General features: G+C 39.3%; 1 protein-coding gene across 5 annotated transcripts in view; it reads left to right on the top strand.

The window, feature by feature from the left end:
- Positions 1-13,663, top strand: part of Orc3 (origin recognition complex subunit 3) — a 47,532-nt gene extending 33,869 nt beyond the window's left edge. For all 5 annotated transcript variants that reach the window (XM_013351856.2, XM_005361965.3, XM_026786590.1 and 2 more), the window contains 7 exons: positions 1,956-2,089; positions 4,270-4,346; positions 5,800-5,900; positions 8,824-8,965; positions 11,600-11,716; positions 12,572-12,651; positions 13,193-13,663. In XM_013351856.2, the coding sequence (XP_013207310.1) occupies positions 1,956-2,089; positions 4,270-4,346; positions 5,800-5,900; positions 8,824-8,965; positions 11,600-11,716; positions 12,572-12,651; positions 13,193-13,298 (757 nt within the window). In that variant the 3' untranslated portion in view covers positions 13,299-13,663. The remainder of the gene's footprint in view (positions 1-1,955; positions 2,090-4,269; positions 4,347-5,799; positions 5,901-8,823; positions 8,966-11,599; positions 11,717-12,571; positions 12,652-13,192) is intronic.
- The last annotated feature ends 1,214 nt before the right edge of the window (positions 13,664-14,877 follow it).

Raw genomic sequence — 14,877 nt, 5'->3', positions numbered from 1 at the left:
AGTCTATTGGGATCCACAGAACATATCTCAGAGTTGACATATGAAACCGAAATCCTGACTCAGCCCCCTGAAACCTACCATCTTTATCTATCCCTCTGGTTGTCCAACCAAAAGAAACTTCATTTTCCTCATTTCATACATATTCCTTTTGGATGTCAGAATATCTTTTGAAAATATGACTAGCAATTTTCTATTTTTGTCTTTTGTTTGTAAGACCATTAGTTCTCTTCATTTCACGCAGAGTAAAAGATTTAGTTTGTACAGTGATCTATCTGTTCCCAGCTCTATTGCTTCTTTGTGACTGCATCTCCATAGCATTGTCTCCGTGGCCTTACCTTTGCCAGACATGCCATATGTACCCACTTTTGCAGCTTAATGATTTATGTACCACAAAAGCACTTCTCTAATATTAATATAACTCACTCCCCATCATCCTATATATATTTTATCACGTGACCAATTTAAAATGGAAACCCATTTGTTTGCTGTGGTTATCTCTTTATTAACTTTTGCATGGAGTTCAGAGTGGGTGCATGGGTGTCCATGCCAGTGTTTTGAGCTACAGTGTATGTGATCAGTCAGAACATGCATGGTGCTGGCTCTGGTGATGCGAGCTTGAAATGTCAGCCTGGAGCAGATAAGGAGGAATTTTTATTCATTCTGCCCCCTCTAAGTTCAAAATTCAGCGTTTTCAGTGACCAGTTTTGGGGCATTGAACAAGTTACTTAAATTCTCTGTGCCTCCATTTCCTTGTATCTAATATGGGAATAATAATAATAGTATCTCCCAGAGTATTGTTTCGTGACATGATACACGTGTGTAAGTTTGTTAGCCTGTATGTTGTCCCACTTCATCATTTCAAATATCCTGCATTTGGGAATGTGTTTAATTTAATCAGAAATTTAATTACTTGATATATATTTAGGTTGTTCCTAATTCTTCATTATTACAAACATTAGTGACAAGCATGTGTGTATACATTTGTGTAATTATTTCCACAAAATGACTACATTGATGTAGACTTTCTGAAAGTAAACTATAAAGCATCTTTTTTTTAAAATGTATACAATATTCTGTCTGTGTGTATGCCTGCAGGCCAGAAGAGGGCAGCAGACCTCATTACAGATGGTCGTGAGCCACCATGTGGTTGCTGGGAATTGAACTCAGGACCTTTGGAAGAGCAGACAATGCTCTTAACCACTGAGCCATCTCTCCAGCCCTGGCTTTAGCATCTTTGCTTCTTCTGGGATGAGCTGTTTCTTTCCTGTTCCCAAAGCATACATTTTTCCTCTGTCAGAACAGATTTGTGTATAAAATGGGAAGTGGTGCTCTATAGCTTTCTGACACCTGGCATAGCTTCCCCAGTGATTTGAAATGCTATCTATGATATATACTTAACTTGCATGTATTCCTTGATCTCTTTTTGAATGTTTTTCCTTTTCTGTTGGCATATTATTACTATCTAAATCAGTGCCACCATCTGATTTTACTCATTGTAGCTTAGACATTTTGATATACTAATTCTTTACTATATACATTCAAAGTTCATATGTACTGTTTGTTTTCTAAGTTTCTGGAACCCATGACTTCTATTTTCTGCTCAAGCATTGTAGGCTTCATTTATTTCCTGAGCCTCCACCCAGAAGGGAATGCTTCAGTTTGGAGGTTGCCATATAACACAGTGAGGTGTTGTTCCCATTTACAGATAAGGATACCACGGACCAGATATAAGTAAGGAGCTTGTTCTTACAGAATCAGAACCAGGTTATAAACACAAACCTCTGGCTATCCCTCAGCTAAGCATATTGTTATAACTCTACACTTCTAAATGTAACATTGAACAAAGTCTCTCTTTTTTTATTTCATCTCTGAACAAAAACATTTCATACGTAGAAAAGGTTTTGGAGTGTGCCAATGTTTTAGTTCTGTCAGATCTGCCACTGATTGTTTTGCAGAATGCTGGCAAAGGAGGAACTGGTGAGCGTGCTTGAGAAGTGCTGTGAGGTTTTGAGTTCTTCTGCTGAAAAACAGCTTGGCAGCACAGCACAGAAAGTAAAGGGTTTCCTGACCCAGCTTCAGAACCTTGATGGTAAGTAAGTGTGAAATGCTGCCCGTTCTTGCTGGCATGACAGTTTTGTTTTTTAAAGATTTATTTATTTATTATGTATACAACATTCTGCCTCCATGTATGCCCACACGCCAGAGGAGGGCGCCAGATCTCATTACAGATGGTTGTGAGCCACCATGTGGTTGCTGGGAATTGAACTCAGAACCTCTGGAAGAGCAGACGGTGCTCTAAACCACTGAGCCATCTCTCCAGCCCCCCTGGCATGACAGTTTTTGAACCAGAATGCCATTGAAACTCTTCAAGCTCAGCCAGCAGGCAAGGCTCAGAATGTCACATCTCAGCAACCACAAATAGGCGAAGTGCTTCTCCTCTAGATTTGTTTAAACAACACAGAAAACGAAATGGAGGAAGAACATTTTTGTTCTTGAGATGAAATTGGGTGGACATACCTGGAGACAATTGATTCTTCAGCTAGACCATTTTACACTCTTTCCTGATCTAGTGGGTATTGGGATGGGGCCAAGGAAAGAGGCTTGATTGATACAGAGGCAACAGAATTAGATATGGCATCTCAAAAATACTTTGTTTGCAGTTTGAATTCCTTCTGTGATTGGTAGTTGATTATTTGTCTTTAAACTCCTTTCTATGAGAAGTTCCCTTTTCTAAGGAAACTTTTTTGTGGGAATCTTTCCTGTATCTTTTATGCAGGCTGGTCTCTGATGAGAACTCAATTATAAAAGATCAAAGTGGTTTGGTACAAACAGGCAGGGTGAGCAATTCTACAAAGGTGCTAAGAAGACTTCCCTCCAAAATATGTGTGGTGATCTTTTAACACCTTAACAATGACCTGAAACACTTTACAAAAGTAAAAATTTTAGAAATTGAGATCATTTTAGATATTAGAAACTGAAATCTAGGAAGAAAAAGTAAGCTGTTTGATATTTCACAGCTATCTAATATGTACCTAGACTTTAACCCAGCTTTCTTGACCTCCAGGTCAGTGTGTGTGTGTGTGTGTGTGTGTGTGTGTGTGTGTGTGTGTGTGTGTATGAGAGAGAGATCAGTTCACAATTGTAGTTTCACCAATGAGAAGCCACTATTAAGAATATAAGTATCGCCAAAAGTATAGAATATAAAATAAATTGGACTCAGAAATTCTCTAAGAAGAAACTGATATCATGATATTGTAATAATTTTAATTAGACTTTGTGTGAGATGAATTAGTGAACAGATCCATTGTTACACTAGCACTGAAGGATCACAGCTTCTGAAATGAAAGATTGAAGATTAAAATGATTGACAACAGTATAGAAAATAAAGTGTTTTTTGAGTTAAAGCAAAACCACCCTCCTGGTGATTTGTCTATTTCTCAGTTTTTAAAAGTCAATTCTTAATAATAAAATACACTCAACATTTCTCACAGGAAGAAATATTTGGTTATTTTAAACCTCTGGTTTCTGTACACTAATGGCATATTATAATTGGGATTTAAATGGGGTGAGGACGTTAAATCAGGCTGAGTGTTACAATCACTTTTAAGGTTCTGCTACAAGTTAATAAAATGGAAAAAAAGAATTTAGCTAGTAGTTATCTTAACCTTAGCATTTTTAAAATCAGAGATTATCTTCTGATTCTTTAAGAATGTGTGTGTGTGTGTGTGTGTGTGTGTGTGTGTGTGTGTGTGTGTGTTTAAGCTGAATTCTTCAGCCATACATGAAGCAGATCATTGCCCAGTGTCAGGTTACCAAGTCAGCATGTCATCCCCTGCAGAATAGTTACACATTTTATCATTTATCGCACTGATTTTACTACAGCTTTTACATTACCTTCCTCTTGCTGAACAGGAATGAATATTAAATTGCAAGGCTGAGACTAGGTTTGTCAGAATGTAGCTTACCATGTTTACAGTCTAGGGAAGTCAAAGAGACATAGTTTCAAGTTTGAATGATTTTTTTTTTAAAGATATTTATGCAGGCTTTTACTTTGTTAGTTCAAAACACACTCAGAATTCAGTAGCTAGTAGTTGAAGACCTTACTGACATCTAAACTGTGTACTATGTAGTGCTTTTAGTTTTGGAGTGAGTGTCATTTGTCTGATAGAATCTTGTTCATGTTAAAAAGAAAAGTGTAACTTTTACTTCCATTGAATTAGTGTAAATGTTTGTTCCCTCTATTGTATATTGGTTTTGTATTCAAAACAGATAGCAAAGAGGAAGAGGATGCTTGTGGATCCCAGCTAAAGGGGCTGCAGAAAACAGACCTCTATCACCTTCAAAAGGTTAGGTATCTTTCTTTTCCTTCCAGCTGCTTTAGGAGTGGTGCATTGTTCCAACTAGTCTAGACCAGCTCTGCCAGAATGTCTCCACTTTCATTTTTTTACATCACAACCAGTAACTTTGCAACTGATAAAGGAGACATATTGATACCATATAAACTGCAAGATGGGGTTGATTTTCTGTGCCTACTGAAGAATTAGAAGGCAGAGAAGGAGTATTACAGGAAATCTTGAGGAACCATCATACAATACCAGGGAAATTGAGGTCCTGTTTTGGGGTCCTTTCTCTTATTAATGAATAAAAAAATTAGCAGTGGTCCAGAGGACAAAAAATAGGAAAATAAGCAGGCAGCCACCGAGGCAGGAAGGGTGGCTTTGGAGAATATGGAAGGGTAAGGAAGTTAAAAAGCATGCATAGGCTCTGGACAGCATGCAAAAGAAAAAGGAATAAGTATGTCCGATGCAATACTCAGAAAGACAGGCCCAGCCAAACGGCAGGGAGGTTCTTTAGTGACTAGATGTTAGGAATGCTGTAAAGGAAACCACATTAGCTTAATGGAAATGAACCAGCCGGGACCTTGACCTATCTGAGAAGACAGGCGACGTCTCCACCTAGAGGCAGATTCCATGTGTACTGTCGTACTGTTTGTCTCACTATCATCCTAGATTGTAAATGCACACAGTCTACTAGGTAATATAGAAACCATTCCTGAAGCCTCAAGGAAGAAAACAATATTAACTGTAAGGAAAAAGTAGGTCTATGTGTGGTTTACAAAAAGAATATGTAGATATAACGTACTTACTTTTTTGATCCGAGAGTTGGGAGAACCTAAGGCCAATTTTCTTCACACACACACATACACACACACACACCCCTACCTATGATGCAGGAACCAAACCCAGGATGTCCATCAGCTACACCACTGAACTACAATCTGTTTTTTTCTTTTTGGATTACCATTCAAAAACAAAACTGAGCCACAGTCTGTTGTTGTTCTCAGATGATGCACTTTCAGTTGCCAAATGAAGACCCTTGTTTGTACCATACTACTAAGTTATAAATGTAACACAGAATTTCAGTCTGGGTAAAAACTAAATCCAGAGAATCTGTTGTTAATGTGACCCAAAGCTGTGGTGGTAATGGATGGTGTTTTGTTCCTTGCTCTTCTGGCATGCTCCCTCATGCTCGTAAATGAACTAACGCTTTCTAAATAGTGAGCTCTCTTGTAATCCTGAGCAGTGCAGTAAACTGCTCTCTTCTTTCCTTGCTGTATGTTTAAAGCAGAACATGTAGAGGGAAGAGTCTTAACAGAAAATAAAACACGTTTTGATCTGGTTCTTTGTACTCTGCATAAGGGCATCTTTACTTGAGTGACAGCTCTCTCTGAAAGTGTTTCTCTCCTAAAGTCACCAAAAATAGCATGTTTGTTTACCCACTCCCCACTGTGCCCTGTAGTCCTTATTGGAAATGAAGGAATTAAGGAGAACAACTAAGAAGCAAACCAAGTTTGAAATGCTCAGAGAAAATGTTGTGAACTTCATCGACAACCTGGTGAGGTGAGTCTGAGGCTCTCAAGACCTAAAAGTAACCCTGTTTTCCCAAATAACACTAGTAACTAGCCGCCCATAGCCAATCCAGGATGTTTCTTCCATCTAAGTAGAGTTAGCACTTTTTATTGACCTTCTGTCCTTGTTGAGTTATTTAATCAAATGGTTTGGTTAATTTTTTACTGTTAGGCAGGAAGAAAGCAGGTTTAAACTTTATTTAGCCCATTAGGCTGGTGAGGAAATATGGGAAGTTTCAAAGTATTTCTCCTGTTTCGCATTGTACTTTTATCATTTTTCTGCCTATTTAAGTAGTAAATGCTGGATCTGGACTAAGCCAAGAAACAGACATTGTATACTAGCCATGTTACTGCTTTGTTCTTAATATTTTATCAGGTCAACTAAATATCAGCACCAAATGTACATTGAAGTGTCTGACGAGTAACAAAGTCTCCTATTCTAGTTTGTTTTGTGATTTTTCCTGGGAAGACCGTTTTGTGTATTTCCCAAAGGACAGTGTTATGTGTGTACATGAAATTATCCATCCAAGTGACCTTTTGGAAACCTGGACCATGTTACAGATTTTAAAGTAGGACATGTACCAAGGAAAATGACTTAAGCAGTCAAAAGCAGAGCAGAATGTGGTGGTTTGTGCCTGTAACCCAGCATTTGAGGCTCTCCAAACACCCAGCCAGTCTTCTGACTTCTTGCCTTTTAAATCTGACTCTTCAACCTTTTACCAGCTGCTGAAATAATGACGAGAATGATTGAAACTGGTTGTGAAATCACAAAGTTTCCCACACAAAGACTTGGTGTTGTTACCAAGACTATCTCTCCCAGGAAGGAGATTAAGATTGTAGTCTGTTAAAGCTAAAAGCTGAAGGGGAAGAAGGAAGTGCAAGGAAACAGAAGAGAAAGAGGGCAAGTAAGCTAAGAGAGAGGCTGCCTGTGCCACGCAGCCCTGCTCTGCCGGAAACCCTTTCCATTATTTTCCACAAGACCTGGATGGAGTACAGATGTTGGACAGAGCTTTGAGGTCTGGAGAAAAGATATTTAAAATGAAATACAAGCAGACTGGTAATTCAAAATCTATGTTGCTTTACAAGCGCACTGTGGATAAGGACCAGCATCTGAGCGCAGCATGAGAAGGGTCAGGAACTCTTGAGGTAGAAGGAGCTGGTGGTGAGGAATGATTTGCATGGCTAGTGCCCTCTTCCCTTCCTCCCCTTTTTGGTCAGAGAGCAGCAGAACAGAATAAGTGCGTGGAGGTAAAGGGCTAGGGCAGTAAGAGGAGGAAGACAGCAGCAATGTCTTTGGATACACAGCCAGTCATGTGACTAACATGCAGTAAGCATAGGACTCTAAGACTCATAGGAGCTAACTGTTTTGATCCCGGTTAGAACCTACTGTTCTGCTTTTGCACTTTGTGTGCCAAAGCTTCTGCCTAGCAGGCTTCCCTGCAGGCCTCCAGACTGTCGCAGCACAGATTAAAAGTAAGTTTGTCATCTAGCTTATCAGCAAAAGATAAAGTTAGAAGTTATGCTCAGCTTTGTAATAATTGAATTTTATTAGTGAACAATTTGTTTTTAAAGACTTTAAAACTAAAGTTTAACCTTAGAGGGTTTTTTCTCTTTTTTTCTGTGTGGTGTGTGTGTGTGTGTGTGTGTGTGTGTGTGTGTGTGTGTGTGTGTGTGTGCCAAAGGGCATCAGGTGTCCCCTGAGACAGCATCTGTCACTGAACCTGAATTTAGATGTCAGTCCTACAGCATTGGGTCACATGTGCACCTGGCCACAGCTGGCTTTTTAGAATTGGTACTTGGAATTCAGGTTCAGGTTCACATTTGTAACGCAGTTGCTTTTATTCAATGAGCCATCTCTTTAGCCCCGATTTAGCTACTTTTTTAAAAAAATTAAAAAGCTCCTGGATATCATTCCATGAAACATATCAACTGTGTTTTTTCCTGATAGTAAAGATTTCCTAAACTCAGTACTGTTTACCACTTTCCCAAAGCCTAGAATGCTTGCTATGGTAGAAATGTTGATATGTTTTCTGAATAACTTAGGAAATTCAGTAATACTTCAAGAAATTCTTCATTAGAGATTTTAAGCATAAACAATGTTAAAATGTTTGACTAAATGTTTAACTTAGAACTGAAACAAATAGTTTCTCCTTAGGAGTACTATATTGGAGTTCTCTGGAGGAACCGAACTGATAGAATGTATGTATGTACATGTATGTACATGAGTATACAGAGTATTTATTAGAGTGCCTTACAGGCTGCATGATCCTGATGGAAAGTCCCAAGAATCCAATCCAATGGTTGTTCAGCCCACAAGGCTCATGTCTCAGCTCTAGCCTTCATTATGTCAGAGCCCTGAAGAGGTAGATGCTAATAACCAGTGAAGGAACGCCTCAGCAAAAGGATGTATGAACTTCCAATGAGAACGGGGGCAAGCAGGCAAAAAGCCGAAGTTCTTGCTGGGCAGTGGTGGCGCACACCTTTAATCCCAGCACTCGGGAGGCAGAGGCAGGTGGATCTCTGAGTTTGAGGCCAGCCTGGTCTACAAGAGCTAGGCACCAAAGCTAGAGAAAAATCCTGTCTCAAAAAAACAAAACAAAAAAGATGAAGTTCTCTTCCACTCCCTTCTTATGGACTGCCTTAAGGTGTGGGCTAGATTTAACGTGGGTTTTCCTACCTCAAATGATCCAAAAGAAAAATGCCTCATGAGAGCGCACAGCTACTTGCATTTTACATTTAAGATCCCAGATGTAATCAAGTAGACCACCATGAGCAGCCAAAAAAATACAGAGTAAGTTTTTAAAGTAGTATTGAAGTATAAGTTTTGGTCTTTGGTTTGTGGATTTCACTGTTTAAGTAACATAGAGGCTTGACAGAACCGTTGAATTGAAAATAACCCTATACATATGTTTCAGAGTTTACCTTCTGCCTCCTGAGAGCCAGCCTTTGCATGAGGTAGTGTACTTCAGTGCTGCCCACACGCTCCGCGAGCACTTAAATGCTGCTCCACGAATTGCCCTCCACACCGCACTCAACAATCCTTATTATTATCTTAAGGTAAGAAGGAAACTTGATTCTCCCACAGTTAAGCTCAAGTCCCAGATATCAGCACCACAAAAATATTCAAAGTTTGCAGTTCTGCTGTAATGAAAGTTAGCAGCTCTGGGTTCTGCACTCACATTTTCTAGATTTAGGTGAACTGACTCCCAAAAGTCGTCCTCTGGCCTACACACATGCCCCCCCCCACAAAAGTTTTTAAACAAATCATAGGCATAAAGCTTTACAATATAATGCCTTACTCTTGTGAAAAATGATTCCTTTGTAGGTAGGTAACAGTTTGTCAGTGGACAGGTGATAAGATCTAATGAACGTGTGTAAAATTACAAATGCTTACTTAAAATGAGAATTTTTAAATTTTTTATTTATATATTTTTTATGTACTCTTCATGCACACCTACAGGCCAGAAAGGGGCATCAGATCCTAATACAGATGGTTGTAGCCACCATGTGGGTGCTGGGAATTGAACTCAGGATCACTGGAAGAGCAGCCAGTGCCCTTAACCTCTGGGCCATCTCTCCAGCCCCCTTAAATAGAAAAATTACACCGGGATTTAAACCTAAGAGGCATCTACTCAGAGAGCAGCTGTAGGCCTTTGCTGCAGAAACTCCTCAGGCATACAATGGCAGACCCAGCTGCCTAAAACCTAGAACATTATTAATTCATTTCAAATGTTGAAAGCTACCTTTCTTATGACAGTTAAATAAACAATTTTTTTTTGGTAGATGATAAGGTTTTTCGTAGATGGGTAGGGTTGTTGTACCTGCATGGTCATGTGTGCGCAGGAAGAGCTAGAAGTCTGCCTTTCACAAAAGTTGTTTTAGAAGGCACTCTAAGTCCGGAGTGGTAGCACTGCATAGGCTCAGGCAAAAGGATCAAGTTCAGGGCCAGCTTGAACTTAGTGAGACTTGGAAAAAAGTCAAGTGGGCAGCCACACAGCTCAGTGGATAAAGGGCCTAAAGTGATTACCTAGTAATAAACCTAGAACCTGAGTTTCATCCCAAAGCCATGTAAAGGTGGACCGCACAAAGTTGTCCTCTGAGTTCCACATGTACTACACATAGCACATGCATCGTCATACATCCCCACAACCTCCTCATACATATACACATAATAATTTTTAATTAAAAACATGTCCCATAAAAATATCCCAAACTATGGCCGGCTCATGGCAAAGTAGCACATGAATGTGACATATGGGAAGACAATACAGAGTAGGAAGTTAAACGGCAGTGCTTTTCAATGGCAGTGGTCATCAGGAGCTTGATAGATTCATATTTAAAGACTTGTTCTAATTATGTGTGTGTGTGTATGAGCTCGTGTTAGCCCAGTGCCCACAAGAGGCCCTGGAGCTTAAATTAGAGGTGTTGTGAGCTGCCTGGAGGAGGAGCTATAGCAGCAGGTGCTCTCACCCTGAGCCTACTCTCTATTCTTGGTAATTTCATATTTATGTAACAGAGGCTGGTTAGATGGTTCAGTCAGTAGGCAAAAGCCTGATTAAACTCAGTCTCTGAAACTCAAACTGGAGGGAAGGAAGCCTAACACCCGCAAATTAGTCTCCCGCCCCCACTCCCCACTAAATGAATTAATTTTTTTAGGAATAACAAAAGTTTTAATGTATAAATTACAAATTAAAATGTTTAGTGGCAGTTACAGAAAAAACTGATGTAATTTTAGATGCATTTTGTGTATGGGATTTCTTTCTTAATAAAAATATGGGTTTCAAACAGGTTAAAGCAATCCTGAGTTTAGGGCTCACTGGTCGATTGCCTACAGCTCTTTTCTGGTGCCCTCTCTTGGTCTTTGCAGGTGCTCATACCTAAGGACATCCGCTCAGATAGACATATTCATATACATAAACAAAAATAAATCTGTAACTGGGTTATGATGGCTGGCCCAAGCTAGATGTTTCCAAAAACTAAAAAAGATAGTACAGTGTTGAGAGCAAAGTCTTTTTCTTTCCTATTAATGAGATGTTTTTAGTAATGCCACATGATGATTGCTAGAACTGAGTTTAAACAGTTGGAAGGAGCATTTCATTGGGTAACCATTCCCAGAGACTTCTAAACTAATTACACCAAACTGAAATGTGTTTTGATAGTCTCAACAAATAATAATGTATAATTAAGATTTAGGGGAAAAAAAACCTTGCTGAAAGAATGACTGAGAGCTTGGCCAAGACTTAAACCCAAGTAAGAATACTACTGAAGTATGAAGAAAGGAAACTAAGATTCTACTTTCCGATTTACTAAATTTAGGAATGTCTTAGTTTGGGTAGACCCATGACAACAGCAACTGTTACAATCGTGGTGTTGGCTTACAGTGTCAGGTTAAGTCCATCATCATGGCAGCGAGCATGCTGACATACAGGCAGGCATGGTGCTGGAGCTGAGACTCCTTCCATCTTCATAGGCAGGCAAGAGGAGTGACAAGCCTTGCAAGGGAAGCTTGGGGAAAGAAACCTCAAAGCCCACCCCTACAGTGACACACTTCCTCCTACAAGGCCACACCTCCTAACAGTACCACTGTCTTTTGTGGGCCATTTTCTTTCAAACCACCTCAGGAAGAAGTTCAGCTAATCATTTCGCTTTTAATCATTTCTAAAAGGGTCACTTTTAATCTGCTGTTTTTAGAATGAAGCACTGAAAAGTGAGGAAGGCTGCATTCCAAATACTGCCCCCGACATCTGCATAGCATACAAACTGCACCTGGAGTGTAGCCGGCTTATTAACCTGGTCGACTGGTCAGAGGTAGGTCACAGAGAGAACGTGCTAGTTCTTCAACCGCTTCAGGCAAGGTTCTTACAACTTTTCAAATTGTTTTGATTTCAACTTTTATTTTTTCATTTTTGTTTGGGAAACAAATTGTTACACTTCAGAAGTTCCTTAGGAAGTAGCATCTTAGCAGTCTGTATTCACAAGCTCTGTTCTTATCCTGCATTCTTTAAAAGCAAACAAAGACTCCAGTCAGTCTGTGCACTCCACAGAATACAGGGTGTAATGAGTACCCTTCGTACAACAGGAGAAATTCCAGTCAGGAAGAACATTTCAGGAAATGCCCACAAGGTAAAGGACAAGTGCTGCTATCCCGAGAAGAGCAGTAAGAGATCTTAACTCAACATTAAAGGATGTGCTGAATTAGCCTCTTACCCAGAAGAATATGCATCTTCCTGGAGCAAGACTGAAAGAAGAAGAGACAACGGCTTTCTTTGCTTTTTATTTATTTTTTTTAAATTTTTTTAGTATTTTGAGACTGGGTTTCTCTCTGTAGCTTTGGTGCCTGTCCTTGAACTAGCTGTTGTAGACCAGGCTAGCCTCGAACTCATAGAGATCCGCCTGCCAAGCCTCCCGAGTGCTGGGATTAAAGGGTGTGCGCCACCCTGCCCAGCTGCTTTTTAAATTTTTAACTAGCTGTGGTTTTTTGCTGTTCTGCGTTAGTTCTCTAAAACTAGCATATAAAGAGCCAGTGTTATATTAGTACGGTTTTGAGAATCTGAAGTCTGACATGAAAAAGATGCGCCAGTTATCTACAGTAGCAGTACTAATACCTGATTAGTACAGAAAAGATGCCTAGCAACAAATTTTCTTTTCTTGTGTACTCAAAAGGCTTTTGCAACAGTTGTGACAGCTGCTGAAAAAATGGATGCAAATTCTACAAGCTCAGAAGAAATGAATGAAATAATCCAGTATCCTTTTAAAACCAGGCCTATGGTGTCTTAGTAAAAGTTTTTTAAGTTTCTTTTTTCTTGGGCCTGAGAGTCCTGGTCAGTGATACAGCTTGTTCTTAATTAAACACAGGGAGGGCCTAGAATCCAAGCCCCAGCACAAAAAGTATACAAACAAAAAAGCCACATCTAGTAATTCATAGTTGTATCCTTCACAACCATACCATTCTACAACCACCTACATTTCCAAGTGTCCTGAATTAATCTGAGATCAAACCTAGAATTCAACTTATATCCAGTCTGTAAATACATCTTTAGAAGATTGGGAAAGAGTCAGTTCTTATATAATGCTGGGATTGCTATAGGTGTGCACCATCCCACACAGCTCCATCTGAACTTTATTAGCAGTGTATTCTAACTGCATTTAAATTTTCCAATAGGATTATTTAAAGTTTAGGGAATATTATTTTAACTACCTATTTCAATTACCAGTTACTGTTTTAACTTTAAAATTTTAGCCTTCTTGTGAAAAAAACTAATTTTCCTTAGCTAGAGTCTCCAGTGCTCGATTTATTAGAGCTGTTTCTGAACTAGAGCTTTTGGGCTTTATAAAACCTACAAAACAGAAGACTGACCATGTAGCAAGGCTGACATGGGGAGGCTGCTAAAAAGCAAATAAGTGAAGACAGGTGTTCCACATCTGACACACTATCAGAAGAAACTACTGCTGAGCTGAGTTTAACCAAAAAGTGCACTGCTAACCTGAAATCAGTGCATCAAAACGTCTTTGGAGTACTTCAAATCTGATCAACAAATGCATAAATGACCAAAAGCTTTTACACATGTAACTATACTTGCTACAGTTATTACTAAATTCTAAACAAAGCGTTGAGTGTATAGTGTATAAATGACATACTTTCTTATCCAGAGTAAGTTACTTACACTTGGTCAGCAGTACTCATGCCTTTCTCCAGATACTGTCACTCCTCACACTATGCGTATTGTATAAAATAAAAAACAGGTGTTTTTCTTGCTGTTTGGCTTTATATTTAATGTCAAAATATTCACATGAACAGTTGAAGATACCCACAGCACAGCTAGTAAAGGCCTTCACAAAGTGCACCCAAGCTGACAAAACTCAGAAATATAAAGACCTGGATAAAATATCAGGATCTCTTTCATGCAAAGAACTTAAGGATTGGACACCTAAAGCTTACTAATATTCACCCCCCCCCCCCCGAGAATTTAGAGAGGGATGCCAAAATTGCCTTACAGGTGATTCAGAGAGCCCATGTTCAGGGAAAAAAAAAAAAAAAAAACTCTTTAAAAAGCCTTCACAGCCGGGTGGTGCTGGCGCTTGCTGTTAGTCCCAGCACTTGGGAGGCAGAGGCAGATAGGATCTCTGTGAGTTCAAGGACAACCTGGCCTACAAGAGCTAGTTTCAGAACAGGCTCCAAAAACCTGGAGTTAGAGTCAGCTGTTGATTCCCCCAGATGTGGGTGCTGGGAGCTAAACTCAGGCCTGCTCTGAGAGCAAAATTCATTTTAATCCCTCAACACAGATGTATGTATGCCAGATAAAACTGAGAAACTGACACCCCAGGCTGGCTTCACTGTTGGGTAACCCAGGCCTGCTTGCCTGCCTCAAACTTATGATCTCCCCCAAGTGCTGAGATTATAAAGAAAGGCTTTTACCATTATGCCTAGATCAGAAAATATTTCTTTAAACAATACAACATTTTATGCATGTAAAATACAGAGGCTGGTCTTAACACCGTTAACACTGGCAGATTTTTATCTTGCCAAGGCACATGTTCTTTTCTTTTCCTAGGTATTTACCTACATTTGTACATGTCATATGCATGCAGATTTTCTCTGCCATCTAAGATTAAGAGCAGCCCAACAGGAACTGTTCTCATAATATCAAAAATACTTGTCATTAAAAAAAAAATATTTGTCATACTAAACCATTAAAATTATGTGTTATAATTACTTGACATTCTCGAAAATTCAGCCCTTAGTTGAGGAAAACTGAAACCTCAACTAGCTTAGAATTAGGGCATTCATTCTGATTATTTCTTTTTTGTTTTAATGAAATACTAATCTGAAATCTTAAAGTACTTTGTTAAAGAAATATCAAGCATGTGCTGTGTATCTGCTCCTTCCGAGATACTTCATAAGTCAAAGAGCCTTGTCTTCCTCCTCCTTTAGCCAGTGGTAGAAAACAATGGGGTAAGAAGTAGGCTTG

Source organism: Microtus ochrogaster, linkage group LG5, assembly GCF_000317375.1.
Source record: "Microtus ochrogaster isolate Prairie Vole_2 linkage group LG5, MicOch1.0, whole genome shotgun sequence".
NCBI lineage: Eukaryota > Metazoa > Chordata > Mammalia > Rodentia > Cricetidae > Microtus > Microtus ochrogaster.
Note: the sequence above shows the minus strand (reverse complement) of the source record. Positions and strands in the feature narration are given on the sequence as shown.